At 44.9% G+C, this 20,820-nt stretch overlaps 1 protein-coding gene across 1 annotated transcript in view; it reads right to left on the bottom strand.

Annotated features, from left to right (window-relative positions):
* Window positions 1–1,568: 1,568 nt before the first annotated feature.
* LOC135522692 (retinal-specific phospholipid-transporting ATPase ABCA4-like) overlaps window positions 1,569–20,820 on the bottom strand; it is a 49,361-nt gene continuing 30,109 nt past the window's right edge. The window contains exons 21-48 of the mRNA XM_064949202.1: window positions 20,408–20,547; window positions 20,061–20,198; window positions 18,590–18,774; window positions 18,344–18,446; window positions 17,915–18,120; window positions 17,769–17,823; window positions 16,738–16,913; window positions 16,428–16,552; window positions 16,123–16,221; window positions 15,582–15,771; window positions 15,321–15,415; window positions 15,198–15,230; window positions 14,851–14,956; window positions 14,682–14,756; window positions 14,383–14,552; window positions 14,073–14,250; window positions 13,623–13,738; window positions 13,072–13,219; window positions 12,720–12,843; window positions 6,537–6,666; window positions 6,165–6,285; window positions 5,903–5,965; window positions 4,590–4,696; window positions 4,258–4,399; window positions 3,788–3,922; window positions 3,464–3,660; window positions 2,991–3,240; window positions 1,569–2,361 (exon numbers count right to left, since the gene is read on the bottom strand). Coding sequence (XP_064805274.1) covers window positions 2,239–2,361; window positions 2,991–3,240; window positions 3,464–3,660; window positions 3,788–3,922; window positions 4,258–4,399; window positions 4,590–4,696; window positions 5,903–5,965; window positions 6,165–6,285; window positions 6,537–6,666; window positions 12,720–12,843; window positions 13,072–13,219; window positions 13,623–13,738; window positions 14,073–14,250; window positions 14,383–14,552; window positions 14,682–14,756; window positions 14,851–14,956; window positions 15,198–15,230; window positions 15,321–15,415; window positions 15,582–15,771; window positions 16,123–16,221; window positions 16,428–16,552; window positions 16,738–16,913; window positions 17,769–17,823; window positions 17,915–18,120; window positions 18,344–18,446; window positions 18,590–18,774; window positions 20,061–20,198; window positions 20,408–20,547 — 3,730 coding nt within the window. The 3' untranslated portion in view covers window positions 1,569–2,238. The remainder of the gene's footprint in view (window positions 2,362–2,990; window positions 3,241–3,463; window positions 3,661–3,787; window positions 3,923–4,257; window positions 4,400–4,589; window positions 4,697–5,902; window positions 5,966–6,164; window positions 6,286–6,536; window positions 6,667–12,719; window positions 12,844–13,071; window positions 13,220–13,622; window positions 13,739–14,072; window positions 14,251–14,382; window positions 14,553–14,681; window positions 14,757–14,850; window positions 14,957–15,197; window positions 15,231–15,320; window positions 15,416–15,581; window positions 15,772–16,122; window positions 16,222–16,427; window positions 16,553–16,737; window positions 16,914–17,768; window positions 17,824–17,914; window positions 18,121–18,343; window positions 18,447–18,589; window positions 18,775–20,060; window positions 20,199–20,407; window positions 20,548–20,820) is intronic.

Raw genomic sequence — 20,820 nt, 5'->3', positions numbered from 1 at the left:
GAAATGGAAGGAGTATCAGACCACTGCAAATCTACCAAGACCTGGCCGTCCCTCTAAACTTTCAGCTCATACAAGGAGAAGACTGATCAGAGATGCAGCCAAGAGGCCCATGATCACTCAGGTTGAACTGCAGAGATCTACAGCTGAGGTGGGAGACTCTGTCCATAGGACAACAATCAGTCGTATATTGCACAAATCTGGCCTTTATGGAAGAGTGGCAAGAAGAAAGCCATTTCTTAAAGATATCCATAAAAGGTGTCGTTTAAAGTTTGCCACAAGCCACCTGGGAGACACACCAAACATGTGGAAGAAGGTGCTCTGGTCAGATGAAACCAAAATTGAACTTTTTGGCAACAATTCAAAACATTATTTTTGGCGTAAAAGCAACACAGCTCATCACCCTGAATACACCATACCCAATGTCAAACATGGTGGTGGCAGCATCATGGTTTGGGCCTGCTTTTCTTCAGCAGGGACAGGGAAGATGGTTAAAATTGATGGGAAGATGGATGGAGCCAAATACAGGACCATTCTGGAAGAAAACCTGATGGAGTCTGCAAAAGACCTGAGACTGGGACGGAGATTTGTCTTCCAACAAGACAATGATCCAAAACATAAAGCAAAATCTACAATGGAATGGTTCAAAAATAAACATATCCAGGTGTTAGAATGGCCAAGTCAAAGTCCAGACCTGAATCCAATCGAGAATCTGTGGAAAGAACTGAAAACTGCTGTTCACAAATGCTCTCCATCCAACCTCACTGAGCTCGAGCTGTTTTGCAAGGAGGAATGGGAAAAAATTTCAGTCTCTCGATGTGGAAAACTGATAGAGACATACCCCAAGCAACTTACAGCTGTAATCGCAGCAAAAGGTGGCGCTACAAAGTATTAACTTAAGGGGGCTGAATAATTTTGCACGCCCAATTTTTCAGTTTTTGATTTGTTAAAAAAGTTTGAAATATCCAATAAATGTTGTTCCACTTCATGATTGTGTCCCACTTGTTGTTGATTCTTCACCAAAAAATACAGTTTTATATCTTTATGTTTGAAGCCTGAAATGTGGCAAAAGGTCGCAAAGTTCAAGGGGGCCGAATACTTTCGCAAGGCACTGTATACCTGCTAAGGAAGTCTTTATTATGACTGAAGTATAACGGGGCTATTTTCAGTAGGGAAAGCTGAGTTCTAGAACTAGGAGATGGAACACAGAATTAGGAGATGTCTAAGTTTGCAAGCTGATTATTTCCCCCTCTACAATGAAGCTGTACATGTTTAAATGTAACGAACAACCTGATGCTTTTACCTTTGTCAGACAGTTGAGGATAATTCAGTAATGTATTACTTTATATATCGTTCAAGATAACTACAATCTGTCAAATTCTCAGGTGTTACTAGATGCAACAGGTACTGTTTACATACTGTACAAATTATAGCCAAACTCGTTTTGTATCCAACGTGTAAATATCAAATAAATAATTTTGATCATTTCAAAGATAAGTCTTCTATCGTGTCAATGTATCTAAAAGGAGAGTCATGCATATTACAAAGAATCAATCAGTGTTTACAGAAAATATTTATTGGAAATTATTATTGTTATTATTGCAGAGACAATTTATATATATATATATTTTTTTGTAAAAATAATCTTTGATCTGCAAACTAATCATTTATCTGCCATTTACATAGAACTTAAAAATTGCATACACACAAGGAAGCGCAATGTTTGAACAGTACATATAGGCTTACAAAATCAGATCATCATTTCAATATGAATTCAATAACAGCAAATGTATTTTTACAGTCAAATTCTATATTGCACTAGTAGATTTTCATTTATCAAAAAAACAAAGGCCAAACAAAACGGATCATCTTCCTTGGCAGTATACGAGCATATGAAGCGGATACAGGCTTTGTTTTTGGTAACAGTTCAATGTTACAATTTTCTTGCAGAAATGTAGCGCTGCAACTGCTGGGAATAAGTTTCTTCTTTCAATCAGTCTCTCACCAGTCACCAGTAGTGTCACCAACTAGTCAACCTTCTCCACGTTCCTCTAGGAGCGTTCAATTCCCCAGACAACTATTCCTGTCTGAGTTTCTGGTGTTTGTTTGTTTGTTTGTTTGTTTGTTTGTTTGTTTGTTTGTTTGTGTGTGTGTGTTTCCCCGTGCATGTGTGTGGGTGTGTGCGAGCGTTTACGCACATACGCGCGTGTGTGTGTGTCTGTGCATGTGGGGAGGGACGGTTCATTTCCCCAGACAACTTAGGGGTGTGACCTTGATTTCTTTTCTCCGTGCCCCAGCGGCCCTCGGGTGCAGCACCATGCCGTCGTCCTCTCCTGACTGCTGCTTGGCAAAGTTCACAAACACCTGGTGAGAGGAGAGAGAGATACACCAGGGAATAAACACAGTCAAGAACCAAAATGGACGCTTATTAACCTTGGATAAAAATGAGAAAAGAACACGATACCTGGGGGGGATACACATACCAAAGAATAAACATCTAACATTCACAGAATTAAGATCCAAAAGTCAGCCTATTATCCTTTGAAGTCCTGCAAGACGGCATGAGGAAAAATGACACTGGATAGAAGATGGCTGACGTGTAACAATGTGGGTGACGCAGGAGTCTATTTAACACATGGCCACACAACTTGAGAAACGGTGTCAGAATACGATGGTTTCAATTCCAACTATAATTACTTTGCTTATCAATAGATGCAACTATTGAGAGGTACTGTATTTGTTACATCAAATACTAACAATGGAGGGTGCAAGTATTGGTATTTTGGTTGTTGTTTTTTTTACCCCTAAGTCCACATATTTCATAGGTGTTTCTTACTAAACTTCAATCAATATAGAACATACAATATATTTCCTGGCTACTCTCCATTCATCTCTGTTTAGTAATAATCTCATGAGCCATACTCAAAGTCTCTGTCTCGCTAGCTAGACCTTCAATAATAAAGTTGAGCGAGAAAGACTAGCTGAGTGTTTACCTGATCTAGTGTTGTCTGGGAGACGGTGTAGTCCTCTATATTGAGGCGGTCCTTGTTGGCCAGGACCAGCTGGAAGATCCTAGCCAGGGAGGAAGAGGCGATTTCATACTGCAGAGTGTTGTAGTGTTTCTCCCTCTGGACACAGCCAGGGAAGGTGCTCTCCATGAAGGCCTCGGCTGGGTTCAGGTCTGGGGGACAACCTGGTGTGGAGGCCTGGATCTTCATGGTGACCACGTAACCATCACCAAACCTACAAAACACACAGTCCAATACAATCCAGGGCTGGTTAGACTCATAGTAGATAATTGGGTACAGATGAAGAAGGTACATGAATTACAGCAGGGAAATTGTATTTTCTTTTAAGAGTTTGTACTGTAACATTAAGGCAGTAGCGTTAACGTTGTCGGTTTCAGATCTACACACTAAACTCTTCAGTAGTAACTATATCTGAAGTAAATAGAGACAGAACCTACTTGTATTTGAGGTGCTGGATGGTACCAAGACACTGGAAGGTGCCATTGACCATAATAGCCAGACGGGTACACAGAGCCTCACACTCCTCCATACTGTGTGAGGTGAGGACCACTGCTCGGCCATCTTGGATTACACTCATTATGGAGTTCCACAGGAAACGACGTGAGTGGGGGTCCATGCCTGTCGTGGGCTCGTCCTGGATAGTAACACACATAGAAACATCTTCAGATACACACTAGCAAGCAGGATACAGAACCATTTCTTATTTCCCCTTAACCCCCTAACTGAAGGCCCATGGGTGACTCCAGTAATGGTAAGCTCACCAGCAGGACCAGAGGAGGACAGCCGATCATGGCGATGGCCGTGGATAGTTTTCTCTTGTTGCCGCCGCTGTAGGTCCCGGCTGTGTGGCCAGCATAGTCAGCCAGACCCAGCTTCTGAATTGCCCAGTCTGCCACCTGAGGCAGCAGAAGGACACATTATTGCCATATCCGCCTGGCTAAATAAATAAATACATAATAATACAATAAGAATAATTATATTTGTCCTATTTCACACATTAAATGTTTGTTTTTTTGCATATCCCAACTCTCCCTGAGACAACTTCTGAGAGTGAGGTCATGGCCAGGGTCAATAAAGGGTAGATAAACAAATGGGTTTGTTAAATACATTAACACACTGAGGTGGATATAGCTATTCATTTGAGTTCAAAAACGTTCATTGTTCTAACCATGACCCTAACCCCAGCCTCTAAACTCAGAACCTAACCCTTGACCTCTGACCACAGCCTCACCTTGCTGATCTCGGACTCAGGCACCCCTCTGAGGCGGGCATACAGATGGAGGTGCTCTCTGCCAGTCAGCAGATCATCTATGGCATCAAACTGGGGGCAGTAGCCCATGTTCTGGTGCACGTCCAGGATATTGGTAAGGATGCTGCAGAGACAGGGAAGAAAGGTACGATTACAGGTGAAAAGCATAGGGCTGTGCTCTGGTGTGCCACAGGGCTCTGTTTTAGGTCCACTGTTATTTACTAATGATATCAACAGCATCGGTAAAAACATTGATCATGCCAACTGTGATTGAGGAAGCATATGGCAATATGGCAATGTCCCATGCCCTGTACCTGTGACCAGTGACAGAGGCTTCTCCTGAGCTGACATCAGTGTCTCCGGTCAGCATTTTAAAGGTGGTGGTCTTCCCGGCTCCGTTCACACCCAGGAGCCCAAAGCACTGGGGAGAGAAGGAGGGGAGAAAAGGATGATGAGAAAATATTTTATCACTGGGTCTCTACACGTCACCTTCCCGTGCTGTATAGCTGTGGTACTAAACTCAGAAAACAAAGAAATGTCCCCTTTTCAGGATGCTGTCTTTCAAAGATAATTTGTTAAAATCCAAATAACTTCACAGATCTTCATTGTAAAGGGTTTAAACACTGTTTCCCATGCTTGTTCAATTAACCATAAACAATTAATGAACATGCACCTGTGGAACGGTCGTTAAGACACTAACAACTTCTAGAAGGTAGGCAATTAAGGTCACAGTTATGAAAACTTAGGACACTAAAGAGGCCTTTCTACCGTCTCTGAAAAACACCAAAGGAAAGATGCCCAGGGTCCCTGCTTATCTGCGTGAATTTGCCTTAGGCATGCTGCAAGGAGGCACGAGGACTGCAGATGTGGCCAGGGCAAAGAATTGCAATGTCCGTACTGTGAGACACCTAAGGCAGCGCTACAGGGAGACAGAATGGACAGCTAATTGTCCTCGCAGTGGCTAACCACGTGTAACAACACCTGCACAGGATCGGTACATCCGAACATCAGGGTAGATATCCTCCTCCCTCATGTGGTACCTTTCCTGAAAGGTTCATCCTGACATGACCCTCCAGCATGACAATGCCACCAGCCATACTGCTAGTTCTGTGAGTGATTTCCTGCAAGACAGGAATGTCAGTGTTCTGCCATGGCCAGCGAAGAGCCTGGATCTCAATCCCATTGAGCGCGTCTGGGACCTGTTGGATCGGAGGGTGAGAGCTAGGGCCAGTCCCCCCAGAAATATCCTGGAACTTGCAGGTGCCATGGTAGAAGAGTGGGGTAACATCTCACAGCAAGAACTGGCAAATCTGGTGCAGTCCATGAGGAGGAAATGCACTGCAGTACTTAATGCAGCTGGTGGCCACACCAGATACAGACTGTTACTGTTACTTTTGGTTTCGACCCCCCCCCTCCCTTTGTTCAGGGACATAGTATTCAATTTCTGTTAGTCACATGTCTGTGGAACTTGTTCAGTTTATATCTCAGTTGTTGAATCTTGTTATGTTCATATAAATATTTACACATGTTAAGTTTGCTGAAAATAAACGCAGTTGACAGTGAGAGGACGTTTCTTTTTTACTGAGTTTATATAGAGGTCTATAGTATAGAGTGGTACTGTACTGACCTCCCCAGGTGACACTCCCACACAGATCCTGTCCACAGCTGGCTTTGTCTTCCCCATGTATGTCTGGGAGGAGAGAGAGAGAGAGAGAGAGAGAGAGAGAGAGAGAGAGAGAGAGAGTAGTTAGCGATAAATAGAGAGAGGAAGAGAAAGAGATTGAGAAAGATATAAACATCTTGTTCACACTGCAAATTATTGAGTCAATAACCGAGAAACACATTACACAGGAGTCCTGAGTGGTCAGTCAGTTAGTTAGTTAACATACCTTGGTGAGGTCTCTAATCTTTAAGATGTCATTCTTGCTTCCCCCATTATAAATGCGTTCTCTCTCCTGGGCCACATCCACGTCTTCCTCCATGATGGGATCCGTCTTACAATCTGTGATCCTATTACAGGTAAGAGGTCAGAGGTTTAAGGTAAGTGGCGAAGTGCTGTTCTGGACTGCTCTCACAATCAATAACGCATAGAATTACTGGTACTAGTCAACTGGTAATGGTCAACAGATTCATACGATTCTGATCCAACAGATTCAAAAACACCATACAAAGATGAATTAGCTTCACCAATTAGATGATCTTTTAAAGTACTACAGCAATGTAGACTTGTATATTAGATGTGAAGTGAAGCTGTTGGTTACCAGTGATCCAGGAAGAAGCGGTACTGGATCAGGATGTTTATGATGAAATAGACAAAGCCCTCAACAGCCATGAAGACCAGGTTCTTCCCTACAAAGTCCCAACTGTAGGGGTCCAGACTGAAGTCCTCGCCTGACACACACAAAGCAAAGCAAACAGGATCAGCACGCAACATGGAATAATCCGCATTCGTACACCATCTGATCTAACCGATGTGTGAGAAGTGGGAAAAGTTTGAGTGCTGACAACACGGAATATGCTCCTGTTACACTTTAATCAGTCAGCGTATTATCACATAAAACATTCATCAAGAAAACTGGGTGATGGTGCATGCACACTCGGTGGCAAATGCCACCGTGTGCGTGTAGGTATGGTTAAAATGACTATGCATATATGGAAAACAGAGTAGCAGAAGCGTAAAAAGAGGTGTTGGCGGGTGGTGGGACACAATGCAGATAGCCCAGTTAGCCAATGTGCAGGAGCACTGGTTGGTCGGGCCAATTTAGGTAGTATGTACATGGATGTATAGTTAAAGTGACTATGCATATAAGATAAACAGAGAGTAGCAGCAGCGTAAAAGAGGGGTTGGGGGGGCACACAATGCAAATAGTCCGGGTAACCACCTGTTCAGGAGTCTTATGGCTTGGGGGTAAAAACTGTTGAGAAGCCTTTTTGTCCTAGTCTTTGCACTCCAGTACCGCTTGCCATGCGGTAGTAGAGAGAACAGTCTATGACTGGGGTGGCTGGGGTCTTTGCCAGTTTTTAGGGCCTTCCTTTGACACCGCCTGATGTAGAGGTCCTGGATGGCAGGCAGCTTTGCCCCAGTGATGTACAGGCCGTACGCACTACCCTCTGAAGTGCCTTGCAGTCGGAGGCCGAGCAATTGCCGTAACGGGCAGTGATGCAACCGGTCAGGATGCTCTCGATGTTGCAGCTGTAGAACCTTTTGAGGATCTCAGGACCCATGCCAAATCTTTTTAGTTTCCTGAGGGGGAATAGGCTTTGTCATGCCCTCTTCACGACTGTCTTGGTGTGTATGGACCAATCTAGTTTGTTGTAGAGAATGGGGACGTGCTCGGTGCTCCTTTTCCTGTAGTCCACAATCATCTCCTTAGTCTTGGTTACGTTGAGGGATAGGTTGTTATTCTGGCACCACCCGGTCAGGTCTCTGACCTTCTCCCTACAGGCTGTCTCGTCGTTGTCGGTGATCAGGCCTACCACTGTTGTGTCGTCAGAAAACTTAATGAAGGTGTTGGAGTCGTGCCTGGCCATGCAGTCATGGGTGAACAGGGAGTACAGGAGTGGACTGAGCACGCACCCCTGCGGAGCTCCAGTGTTGAAGATCAGCGTGGCAGATGTGTTGCTACCTACCCTCACCACCTGGGGGCGTCCTGTCAGGAAGTCCAGGATCCAGTTGCAGAGGGAGGTGTTTAGTCCCAGGATCATTAGCTTGGTGATGAGCTTTGAGGGTACTATGGTGTTGAACTCTGAGCTGTAGTCAATGAACAGCATTCTCACATAGGCGTTCCTTTTGTCCAGGTGGGAAAGGGCAGTGTGCAGTGCAATAGAGATTGCATCATCTGTGGATCTGTTTGGGCGGTATGCAAATTGGACTGGGTCTAGGGTTTCTGGGATAATGGTGTTGATGTGAGCCATTACCAGAATTTCAAAGCACTTCATGGCTACGGACGTGAGTGCTACGGGTCTGTAGTCATTTAGGTAGGTTGCCTTTGTGTTCTTGGGCACAGGGACTATGGTGGTCTGCTTGAAGCATGTTGGTAATACAGACTCAATCAGGGACATGTTGAAAATGTCAGTGAAGACACCTGCCAGTTGGTCAGCACATGCCCGGAGCACACGTCCTGGTAATCCGTCTGGCCCGGCAGCCTTGTGAATGTTGACCTGTTTAAAGGTCTTACTCACGTCGGCTACGGAGAACGTGATCACACAGTCGTCCGGAACAGCTGATGCTCTCATGCATGCCTCGGTGTTGCTTGCCTCTAAGCGAGCATAGAAGTGATTTAGCTCGTCTGGTAGGCTCATGTCACTGGGCAGCTCGCGGCTGTGCTTCCCTTTGTAGTCTGTAATAGTTTGCAAGCCCTGCTATATCCGACAAGCGTCGGAGCCGGTGTAGTATGATTCAATCTTAGCTCTGTATTGGCGCTTTTCCTGTTTGATGGTTCGTCGCAGGGCATAGCAGGATTTCTTTTAAGCTTCCGGGTTAGAGTCCCGCAGCTTGAAAGTAGCAGTTCTACCCTTTCGCTCAGTGCGAATGTTGCCTGTAATCCATGGCTTCTGGTTGGGGTATGTACGTACAGTCACTGTGGGGACGACGTCCTCAATGCACTTATTGATAAAGCCAGTGACTGATGTGGTGTATTCCTCAATGTCATCGGAAGAATCCCGGAACATGTTCCAGTCTGTGATTGCAAAACAGTCCTGTAGTTTAGCATCTGCTTCATCTGACAATTTTTTTAATAGACAGAGTCACTGGTTCTCCCTGCTTTAATTTTTGCTTGTAAGCAGGAGGATAGAGTTGTGGTCGGATTTACCAAATGGAGGGCGAGGTTAGAGCTCTGTACGCGTCTCTGTGTGTGGAGAACAGGTGATCTAGAATTTCTTTCCCTCTGGTTGCACATTTAACATGTTGATAGAACTGATTTAAGTTTCCCTGCATTAAAGTCTCCAGCCACTAGGAGCGCCGCCTCTGGGTGAGTGGTTTCTTGTTTGCTTATTTCCTTATACAGCTGACTGAGTGCGGTCTTAGTGCCAGCATCTGTCTGTGGTGGTAAATAAACAGCCACGAAAAGTATAGCTGAGAACTCTCTAGGCAAGTAATGTGGCCTGCAGTTTATCACAATATACTCTACTTCAGGCGAGCAGAATCTAGAGACTTCCTTAGATTTTGTGCACCAGCTGTTGTTTACAAATATGCACAGAACGTCCCCCTCGTTTTACCAGAGTGTGCTGTTCTATCCTGCCGATGCAGCGTGTATCCCGTCAACTGAATATCCATGTCGTCATTCAGCCACGATTCCGTGAAGCATAGGGTATTACAGTTTTTGATGTCCCGTTGGTAGGATATTCATGATCGTACCTCGTCTAGTTTATTGTCCAATGATATCCAGTTAGTAGGATATTTGTGATCGTACCTCGTCTAGTTTATTGTCCAATGATGTCCCATTGGTAGGATATTCGTGATCTTACCTCATCTAGTTTATTGTCCAATGATATCCCGTTAGTAGGATATTTGTGATCGTACCTCGTCTAGTTTATTGTCCAATGATGTCCCATTGGTAGGATATTCGTGATCTTACCTCGTCTAGTTTATTGTCCAATGATATCCCGTTAGTAGGATATTTGTGATCGTACCTCGTCTAGTTTATTGTCCAATGATGTCCCATTGGTAGGATATTCGTGATCGTACCTCGTCTAGTTTATTGTCCAATGATTGCACGTTGGCGAGTAATATTGACAGTAACGGCAGCTTTCTAGTTGTCTTCTGCGGGTCCGGATGAGGCATCTGGCTCTTCGTCCTCTGCGTCGCTTCTTTTTGCAAATAATTGGGATGTCTGCCCTGTGGGGTGTTTGGAGAAAATCGCGTGAGTCCTGCTTGCTGCTGCTGTTGTTGTTGTTGTTGAAGAAATCTTTGTATAGTCTGAGGTGAGTGATCGCTGTCCTGATATCCAGATGCGCTTTTCTTCTGTAAGATACGGTTGCAGAAACGTATGTACAAAATAATTTACAAATATCACGAAAAAAAACAACACAAAATAGCACAATTGCACAATTGGTTAGGAGACCTTAAAACGGTGGACATCTCCTCCGGTGCCATTTTTGAAACCTGGCACTATCCCTACGGTGAAGCTTGGTGGTGGCAGCATCATGCTGTGGGGATGTTTTTCAGCGACAGGGACTGGGCGACTAGTCAGGCTTGAGGGAAAGATGAACGAGGCAGTACAGAGAGATCCTTGATGAAAACCTGCTCCAGAACGAAGATTCACCTTCCAACAGGACAACGAACCTGAGCACACAGCCAAGACAACGCAGGAGTGGCTGCGGGACAAGTCTCTGAATGTCCTTGAGTGGCCCAGCCAGAGCCTGTACTTGAACCCAATCGAACATCTCAAATCCAGACCTGAAAATAGCTGTGCAGCAACGCTCCCCATCCAAACTGACATAGCTTGAGAGGATCTACAGAGAATGGGAGAAACTCCCCAAATACAGGTGTGCCAAGCTTGTAGCGTCATACCCAAGACTCGATGCTGTAATCCGTGCCAAAGTTGCTTCAAAAAAGTACTGAGTAAAGGGTCTGAATACTTATGTAAATGCCATATTTCCGTTTTTTTAAATATATAAATTAGCAAAACATGTATTAAAATGATGGTGTATTGCGTGTAGATTGATGATGGGAAAATAACAATTTAATCCATTACAGACCTGCCAACCCTGTCCAACTTTTTAGAGTACCTGATGCGCACGGCAAATTGGAGATTCACTTGCGCGAGTAGCACGCACGCTCGTCCACGCGCTGCTGGTGAGTCTGATTGCAATTATGGAATTGTACCAAATCAAGTCTATAAAAGGTTGGAATACTTTATTGACAGCATCCCATTTACACAAATGGTAAAAGTCACTAACAATATGTAATTAGAAAATACACACAAAAGGCATTTATTCTAGGAGATTACATGTACAGTGTAGAATGAAGATAATTATCTATAACGTTTTTCTTAGCACAAATTGTTACAGAAGTTTAGTCTCTATAGTAGAGGAACGTTTGTCACCTCTCAAACAGGGCCAATCACTAGTGCCTGCTCACAAGTATTGGCTTTTTAGACACCATTCCTAATCAACACTGAAAGCAAAATCATTTTGAAAACACAAAAACAAATGATCGCAAACTGGCTACGCAATGGCAATCAGAATGCTGTTCGCTAGAAGAGTCCGCTGTTTCAGTCTATGTAAAGGTGCCTATTGTATTTCTTTGCAGCACATACATCATTTCAGATTTTCGAAATTGATAAAATCTCAAATCTAGTGTAAAAGCATTTTAGAAGCATTGCCTCTATTGCTAATATCATTCTTCATCGCGGTTTTCTGAACTCCTGACTCCATTTAATGCCAAGATGTTTACATTTATTTTTGATTATACTTTTACTTTTGTAATGTGACGTGGATCATTATTACATTTACAGTCTATCAGGTTGGGTGATCCTCGTAATGTTACGTGGGAAAGACAACTAATGGGACGCAGAATTAAATGTATATCATACTCGCACAAATGCGACCAGTTATTTTTCGTATTTGCATTTCATTTATTTAACTAGCAAATGCGAGTGAACTGATGACACTTTAGAGCCCACTGAACGTCCATCTTATGTTCGCTAACGTTAGCTTGAAACAATTAGTGTTTGCCTTTCCACGACACACGTCCACGTGTTTACGTACAGCTGACAGTCGGCAAACTCAGCATCACAACAAACAGGAGGGGCAGACACCTGGTAGCTACGTCCAATAATGATATATTCATCTCCATGTCCGTTAACACAAACTCCGTACATGTCTGTGTGTCGGGATGTTAGATTTACTCAGTGGATTTATTTTTTATTAAAACGTTAGTTTTTAAAAAGTTTAAAAATAAATTAAATCAGGCCCTATTCATTTCAGCATACTTTTAAATCGGATCTCATATCTGTGTACATGGACAGAAAATTGCGTAGTTGGTAGCAAATGCATGCATGTTGGCAGGTCTGCAATTTTAGAATAAAGCTGTAATATAACAAAATGTGAAACCTTCGGAAGGCACTGTACCTAGCTAACCACACTCATTAGTCGGCACCGGCTTTGACTGGTCTTATCAGCCGATTAGGGGAAAGCTTATTCAGATCCACGAGTTATTTCCGAAGTGTCTTGGGTGTAAATCTCCTAGAGCTTCGGCAGGACAAATACACAGCATCATGTTTCAGAGGCAGTCGGCCCGACCCGGGGTCATCCGAGGCCAATGGTATTCCCATCCTGTTATGGCATTCTGAATGCATCAGGATTTTGGCTTTGGGGTCTGGAGGTGTCCAAGACCTGCAGAACAGGCTAGGGTTGCTAGCGGCATTTCCCTGCTGACCAATCAGAATGCAGACCTTGAAGCGAGTGGTGGGGGTCGACTGGGTGGAGGGGGTGTGACTCACCAAAGCGGGCATAGACGTCAGTAACAGCCTGATTCATAGCCATGTCGATCAGACCCCGGCCAAGACAATAGTGGGGGAAGATCAGCAGCATTTTCTTCAGCAGCTGGTTACACTTATACAGCGCCTGAGAGAAGGAGGAAGTTAAGAGTGATACATAAATAAGGGGAGGGAGTGGGGGAGAGAGAGAGGGGAGGGGGAGGAAGAGACAGAAATGGAGGGCCAAACCACACAGTAGAATCGAGTCACTCAACAAGTACTAGTATTTGAAGAGTCATTGAGCAGGGGGTAGAGACAGACAGGTCTGTGAGTAAGTACAGGAAGGTGTTTATCCCAGGCTGTGCTCTACACTCACCGCTGTGCTGTCAAACAGGTCAAGGATGAAGGTGATGGCACTGCTGTTGATGCCAATGAACAGGTTGATGCAGGACAGAGAGACGTAGGCTGTGCTGGGAATACTGAAGATGTAGGACATGGGGTACATCATGGGCGTCACAGACCACCTGCAGTGAACAGAGACAGGTAGGGAGGGTTTTTCTCATCGTTTGATCAAGCTTATATTTTTTAGGGTCATCTTAACATTTACATGTGGTCCTTGCCTAAATGTTCATTCTAGAAGAAGGGTTTCCTCTGGTCCAGAATGTCAGCTTATTCTGTTACTGTTGGATGGAGTTGAGTGGGGTGAGCAGCACTATAAACCTGCTACAGGTTCAGCCCCATTAACACCACTCAAGTTCTCGTCGCCTGTATTGCTGTACAGTACAATCCATTCATCATTTAGAGCATGCTATAAAGAGCTGTTCGAAGATGGACTCTCCAAGGATAAATTACCGCTAACCTAAATCTGTAACCTTCCACCTTTAGCCCAAGTAAACGGGCTTACTGCACTGTAGTACACTGACTTACCCATAGAGCATGAGCAGGGCTGTCAGGGGTTGGAGGTTGGTTGGCGACGTGTAGCACTTCTTGTCAAAGACCATGAAAATAGCCACCACCAGTGCTGCGCTGATAGAGTAATTCACCTGATGAGGGGGAAGTGGCACAGTGAATGTCAAGCCCTACGTAGAAAGATCAAACGTATCTCTCAATCCGTTGGGCTGTTTGAGTGGACACGTATATGCCCTTTGGTAATAAACTACATGACATTACGTGGAATACGGTATGTCACAGATGGTAAATAGCGTTTCTACAACCTATCACTTCACTGTGATCCCTCTTCACTGGAATGATCTGCCATGCCACATTGATATAGATCATTTAAGAGAGTGGGTAGCCTCGCCACGAACCGTTTTGGCATGTCAAGAACTTGGCGTGTGTGTCAATGTGGGATTGGAGAGAGTATGACGGGAGACATACCATGTCCCAGAGGAAGTTGGCCATCCAGTAGATGACGGGACTGACCCCGCTGACGAACTGGAGGTGTTTGGCCTGGGTCACCCTCTCCTGGATGAGGTAGAGCACAAAGGAGGCTGGGACAAAGGACATGGCGAAGACAACACAGATAGCCACCATCGCATCCACTGAGGTGCTCAGACTAGGAGAGGAGAGGGAGTAGGGTTAGATAGCCACCACCACATCCACTGAGGTGCTCACAGGGACACAGAACGGGGTTAGGTGATCCAGGAGATCTGTCTTTAATCACCTCGCCTGATTGGCTAGTACTCACACAGTGACTTCAGACAATTGTTCCTTGGTAAGGTTGAGAGGGTGGTTGATAGTGGTGATGCCGTATACATCCAGGCTGGCATCTTTGGGCAGGTTGGCTCTGAGGATGGCGTTGTTGGCCACGTTCATGAAGGCCACCATGGCATGCCAGCCCTTGTTGTTGTACCACACCTTCAAAAATACAGAATGGACATTCTAGTGAATCGTCTTTTGCTGTTGTATGGTACAAAAGTTAGACAGTGGATTTGCAGTAGAGGGTTAAATTGTATACACTGTAGACAAGTGCAATATATGCCTTGCCTTGACATTGTATTCACTCTCCATGTAGCGGAGGAAGGTTCCTATGTCCTTCAGAGTTTGTTTGGAGTATTTACCCTGAAAAGAAGATACCATGATTGGTTACATGGACAGTTACAGGACTGTTGAAGTGTGTAAAGATCCACACCAGAGACATCTTTAGTAGTCGTACCCCAGTAACATTGAGCAGTCGTCCCAGCTGTGACGCTGCGTCCTGGATGGTCTTAGGGTCCACATCTAACACAGGAAGCTGTCCCCCGACAGATATACCTCCATACCTGGATGACAGACAACAGACAACAGACAACACATATACCTCCATATCTGAACACCAGGAGTAAGACAGCGTACTCAGTGAGAGCTGAAACTCCTTATACAATAACGGTACTATGCCCCTGGCCACCAGAGGGCGGTACAACATCACTTTTCATTACATGACGGCCACAAGCAAAGGTAACATCCACCGAGCTCATTGCAAATATACTATGTTTCGAATTTTGTAAAATATGGAAATAGTACCTTTGTTCATTCACCCAGTATTTGCTCTTCAAACTGAATAAGAAAGACATATGAATTCTACTATTAGAGCTGTGTATGTAGAACAGAAGAAAGTAGATGAAGGCTGAAATAGTTCCACAGTACCTGGCCTTGATGAGGGAGGGGTAAGTCTTCACCAGGTAATCAGAGATATTCCTGCCTGTTAGGTCCACCACAACATCACCTGTCGACTGGATCCTCTATAATAAAACGCACGCACGCACACACACACACACACACACACACACACACACACACACACGTATAACTGTGTGCATTGGTGACTGACTGGGATTTAAACCGGGGCCACCTGATTACCACAATATTGTATCAGCCCAGTTAAAGCCTATGCATGTCTCCACTAACCTGTGGTGGTGTTATCCCCCCTGCTCCCTCAGGGCAGACAGGCAGCATGGTGAGTTTCCTAGGGGTACTACACTGGCAGCCTGGGGAAGGGTTAACTGCGGTCCACTCTGGTCCATCCAACATGTCTATCAGAGCAGGGTTCAGTAGCGGCATCTCCCACTCCGTTGTGATGTTATTACATGGGAAATCCCTATACCGTGAGCACGCATGCACACATGCACATTGTTACACTTGAAGTGCCTATCAGGATCAATATGATACACAAAATCATTTTTCGGGCATATGCAACGACGCCTCCCTCCTCCCCTAATGTTTGTTACTTTTGGGCATACAGTAGCCGACATGATATCAGTAACTATGGCATTCTTTAAGAAGGTCTCAATCTCAAGCATAGCGCACATCTGGCCTGCGATTTGCTTTCTGGCCCCCAGACTGATATCTGACTCCAATTGGAATCGAGTCTTAAAGTGATGCTATACTTCGACACTTAGCAAACAGATGATATTGTATGGTAAGTGAACTGTCCCTGGTCAACACTCACTCCAGAGGTTCATCCACCATGCAGCGAGTCCCAAAGCCAGGCTTGTTCAGCAGCACCTCTCCAAAGTACCTCATCTCAGGGTCCAGGATACGCTCGTTACTGGAAGATGGCACATCCAACAGTCAACAGCAGTCTTTATCAAACGTGATCAAAATCCACATAATCATTCGTGACTTCTGCGTTCTACTCATGTGTTGTGCCAGTGGAATTGCGCTTCCTCAGATCGAGTCTGCTCTGAATTGGCTGGACGAGTGATTTAACAAATGGTGCTAGACTCAGGGCAGGACCGAAGTCTCTATGCTCACCTGAAGAAGGTGAACTGTCGTCCATACATCCAGGGACTAAGGGTCAGGCTGGGGTACTCTCCAAACGGAGGTACGATCGTAGTGAACATCAGTGATACGAACACAAAACTGGCGGGCAAAACTATCTGAAGAAGCCAAACAAAAGGACACAGGGACGTTTCCATATTCAAATTCTGCATCATGAAACTGGAACCATCAAGAAATGTGTAACATTATTGCACATTATTATAAATAGGGATTTATAGCCAATGCACATGATAGAGGGGACACAAAATACACGGCGCGAACAGCTGTCTGTGGAGAATGGTACCTGAGCAAAGAAGTCCTTATGTGATCTTGTGGCGTGGTGAAACCGTTTGATGAGCAGGGCAAATAACTGTTTCAGGACCAGACAGACACCTTTGACCTGTCTAGAGCCCCGCCCCTCGCTGCCCTCCGAGCCCCCAGAATTCTCCTGCCTGTTGGCCTGGGTCTCCCCGTCTGCCTCTGTTATGTAGGGAGAGGTTGGGAGTTAAATGTTCCCTGTCTGCAGACAGAAAGAGTGATACTACAGAGCTTAAATGGTCTCTACAGTGAAAGCCATAAACACTCTGCATGACCTGCAAGCCTGCGGCGCCACTACTCTGCGTAATTCTGAATCTATGACAGCTTCCTGTAATGCCACTAGAGAACAGTATTTGGGTCAAGAATTGACGTTGACAGTCCTAGTTATAAAATATCTGTTCATTATAGCCATTGCAGCATTATAGCCATTGCAGCATTATTCCCATTGCAGTACTTTCTAGCTTGTTGCTTGTAACTCGTCACCTTCAGATTGGTCGACATAAAGTGCTACTTTGTTGTGTCCTACACTGGGTCGAGGTGTCTGCTGCCACAATCTCTGGTCTGGGGGTAGATGACGGCAAATTCAACATAACTGTCACACACATAACATCACAGTACAGTACTGTACAGTCTTCACACAGAACATCACAGTACAGTACTGTACAGTCTTCACACAGAACAGCACAGTACAGCAATGTACAGTCTTCACACAGAACATCACAGTACAGTACTGTACAGACCAACACACAAAACATCACAGTACAGTACTATACAGACCAACACAGAAACGTCACAGTACAGTACTATAGTCTTCACACAGAACATCACAGTACAGTACTGTACAGACCAACACACAGAACATTACAGTACTGTACAGACAAACACACAGAACGTCACAGTACAGTACTATACAGTCTTCACACAGAACATCACAGTACAGTACTATACAGACCAACACACAGACAATACACAAGTTATAAAAGACATACAGTTCAGATCTTCTTCTTTTTAAATTACCTTGTGTAGTTTTGCCAGATTTGGCTTCACCGTCCGCTGTCACTTTCAGGAATATCTACAAGAGAAAAAGAAAGTGCAATGGTACATGGCCATCAAACATGGAAACATGCAGTGGACTGATGTATTGTGATTGAATATAGGCTCACCTCCTCCAGTGATGTGTCGGAGACCCCGAAGCTGCTGAGGCCGATGTCAGAGAGGGTTTCCTCCAGCTCTCTGAAGAGGGAGGCGTAGGCCCTGGGCTGGAAGCCCTGGTTGGGCAGCAGGTAGGTCAACTCCTGGCCGATAGCCTCGATCAAACGGGCCTCTGGGACATGGTGGTGGACCAGCCCTGTGATGCTTGACAAGTCACCTAGTAGGGAGAAACACACACACAGAAACACACACACACAAACCGAGTCAACATTAGTGGTGGAACCAACGCTGTGGTTCTGGCTGTCACCTGTTACAAGTATGTTACAACACATACAGAACATACACAGATGCAACAGCTCGTGAGGAAAGAGGCCATGTGTAAAGGGGCTTAATGGTCCCGTATACTTTATGTCACCTCAATTCCTCAATGAAAACCTTACCGTCCATCTGTCTGCCCGGGGTTTTGGCTTGAGGTGACTCTTCTTTGTACGTGGTACAGGTGGAGCATTTACACGAACACTCATCAGTACAGTCACACTTCATCTAGGACAAAGTGAAAACGGCATCAATGACACGCACCTCTGTCTAGGCAATGAAAGCACTCACTCACCCTAACGCACACTTCCCTCTCTCACACAAACATCAACACACTTTAGAGGCTCTTTCCGAGATCGTATCCATCCCACCTTGGTCCTGGGACCCTCGTATTTCATTCGTCGAACCAGGGTGAGGTAGAACCCGGCACCGAAGCAGTTCTTGAGGAAGAGCGGGGAGCCGCAGCAGTGAAGACGACCCTGAGAGATGATGGCCACACGGTCACTCAACAGGTCAGCCTCGTCCATGTGGTGAGTGGACAGAATCACTGTACGTCCTGGGGAGGTAGAGAGAGGACGAGAGAGGGCGAGAGAGAGAGTGGGTTATATAGGGTTAGCATTATGAGATGGCATTTGATATTATACATTTCCGATGTTCGATTCCAGTTAATCAGCTGTTTTTCCTGCTCCATCCAGCAGGAGTATTCGGTTGTAACCATCACTACCGAGTTCCAAACTGCCTCTGGAAGCAACGTCAGCACAATAACTGTTCGTCGGGAGCTTCATGAAATGGGTTTCCATGGCTGAGAAGCCGCACACAAGCCTAAGATCACCATGCGCAATGCCAAGTGTCAACTGGAGTGGTGTAAAGCTCATCGCCATTGGACTCTGGAGCAGTGGAAATGCGCTCTCTGTAGTGATCAATCACTCACCATCTGGCAGTCTAACGGATGAATCTGGGTTTGGTGGATGCCAGGAGAACGCTACCTGCACCAATGCATAGTGCCAACTGTAAAGTTTGGTGGAGGAGGAATAATGGTCTGGGGCTGTTTTTCATGGTTTGGGCTAGGTTCCTTAGTTCCAAAGAAGGGAAAATACTAACGCTACAGCATACAATGACATTCTACACGATTTTGTGCTTCCAACTTTGTGGCAACAGTTTGGGGAAGATCCTTTCATCTTTCAGCATGACAATGCCCCCGTGTACAAAGCAATGTCCATACAGAAATGGTTTGTCGAGATCGGTGTGGAAGAACTTGACTGGCCTGCACAGAGCACTGACCTCAATCCCATTGACCACCTTTGGGATGAATTGGAACGCCGACTGCGAGCCAGGCTTAATTGCCCAACATCAGTACCCAACCTCACTAATGCTCTTGTGGCTGAATGGAAGCAAGTCCCCGCAGCAATGTTCCAACATCTAGTGAAGGCTGTTATAGCAGCAAAGCGAGGACCACATAATTTGGTAATGTAGTGTGTTCCAATTACTTTTCAATACAATTCAAAATAAGTATTCAGATAACTTGAATTTGAAAAAACAAGTAGTTGAATATTATAATGTATTTGTAAATACACTTGGAAAGTATTTGAAAAAACTCAAATACACTGACTCAAATACACTCCTATGCGGTATTTAAAAATAATATTTGAAATAAGTATTTGAAAATACTTTCAAATCTATTTGGTAGACTTTTTTTTTTATACAAAAAAAACAATCAAATACTTAAATAAAAGTTATTGTTTTGGGCTGTGTATTTGACAATACTCTAATTCACAGAAAAAAAGTATTGAAATAACAAATACTTAAATACACATGTAATTATAAACCAGGTCTGGTGTGTACCTGATCGGTACTTGAGTAGTAGGTCCCAGATAGATCGTCTGGAGTAGGGGTCCACCCCCGATGTGGGCTCGTCCAGAATCACCACCTTGGCACCGCCCACAAACGCCATAGCAACAGACAACTTCCTTTGCATGCCGCCTGAGAGGAGAAGATGAGGACAGGAGGAGAGGACAACAATACTGGTATCTCATATCTTGATTATGACACTCTAAACGCAAGTTAAAGATGAGAAGAAGTGTTTGTTTCATCATCGCTGGCAGTGAAACAGAACTAGCAATGATGAACTAAATACTGTAACTGTGCCCGAGGCCCAACACAGTGTGTGTGTGTGTTTGTGTGGGTGAAACCTGAGAGGTTCTGTGCCTCCTCGTCTCTCTTGTGGGGCAGGCCCAGATCCTCCAGCATGTTCTCTACCTCCAGCTGAGCCTCAGACAGAGACCTCCCCTTCAGCAGGCTGTAGAACAGGATGTGTTCTTCTACGGTCATACTGAGAAAGACAGAGAGAGAGAGAGAGAGAGAGAGAGAGAGAGAGAGAGAGAGAGAGAGAGAGAGACAGACAGACAGACAGACAGACAGACAGACAGACAGACAGACAGACAGACACAGGACAGACTGTGGTGAACAGCTGCACTCTGCTGAATGTGCTCCTTCGAGGGGAACACCCCAACAGAATGGGAAGTTGGGATTTTATGAATCACTCAGCAACATTCGTTTTGCATTACATTCTTGATTCATTATGATCTTGTCCCAACATACCCAC

This window comes from Oncorhynchus masou, chromosome 30, assembly GCF_036934945.1.
Source record: "Oncorhynchus masou masou isolate Uvic2021 chromosome 30, UVic_Omas_1.1, whole genome shotgun sequence".
NCBI lineage: Eukaryota > Metazoa > Chordata > Actinopteri > Salmoniformes > Salmonidae > Oncorhynchus > Oncorhynchus masou.
This window is presented reverse-complemented; position numbering and strand designations above follow the sequence as displayed.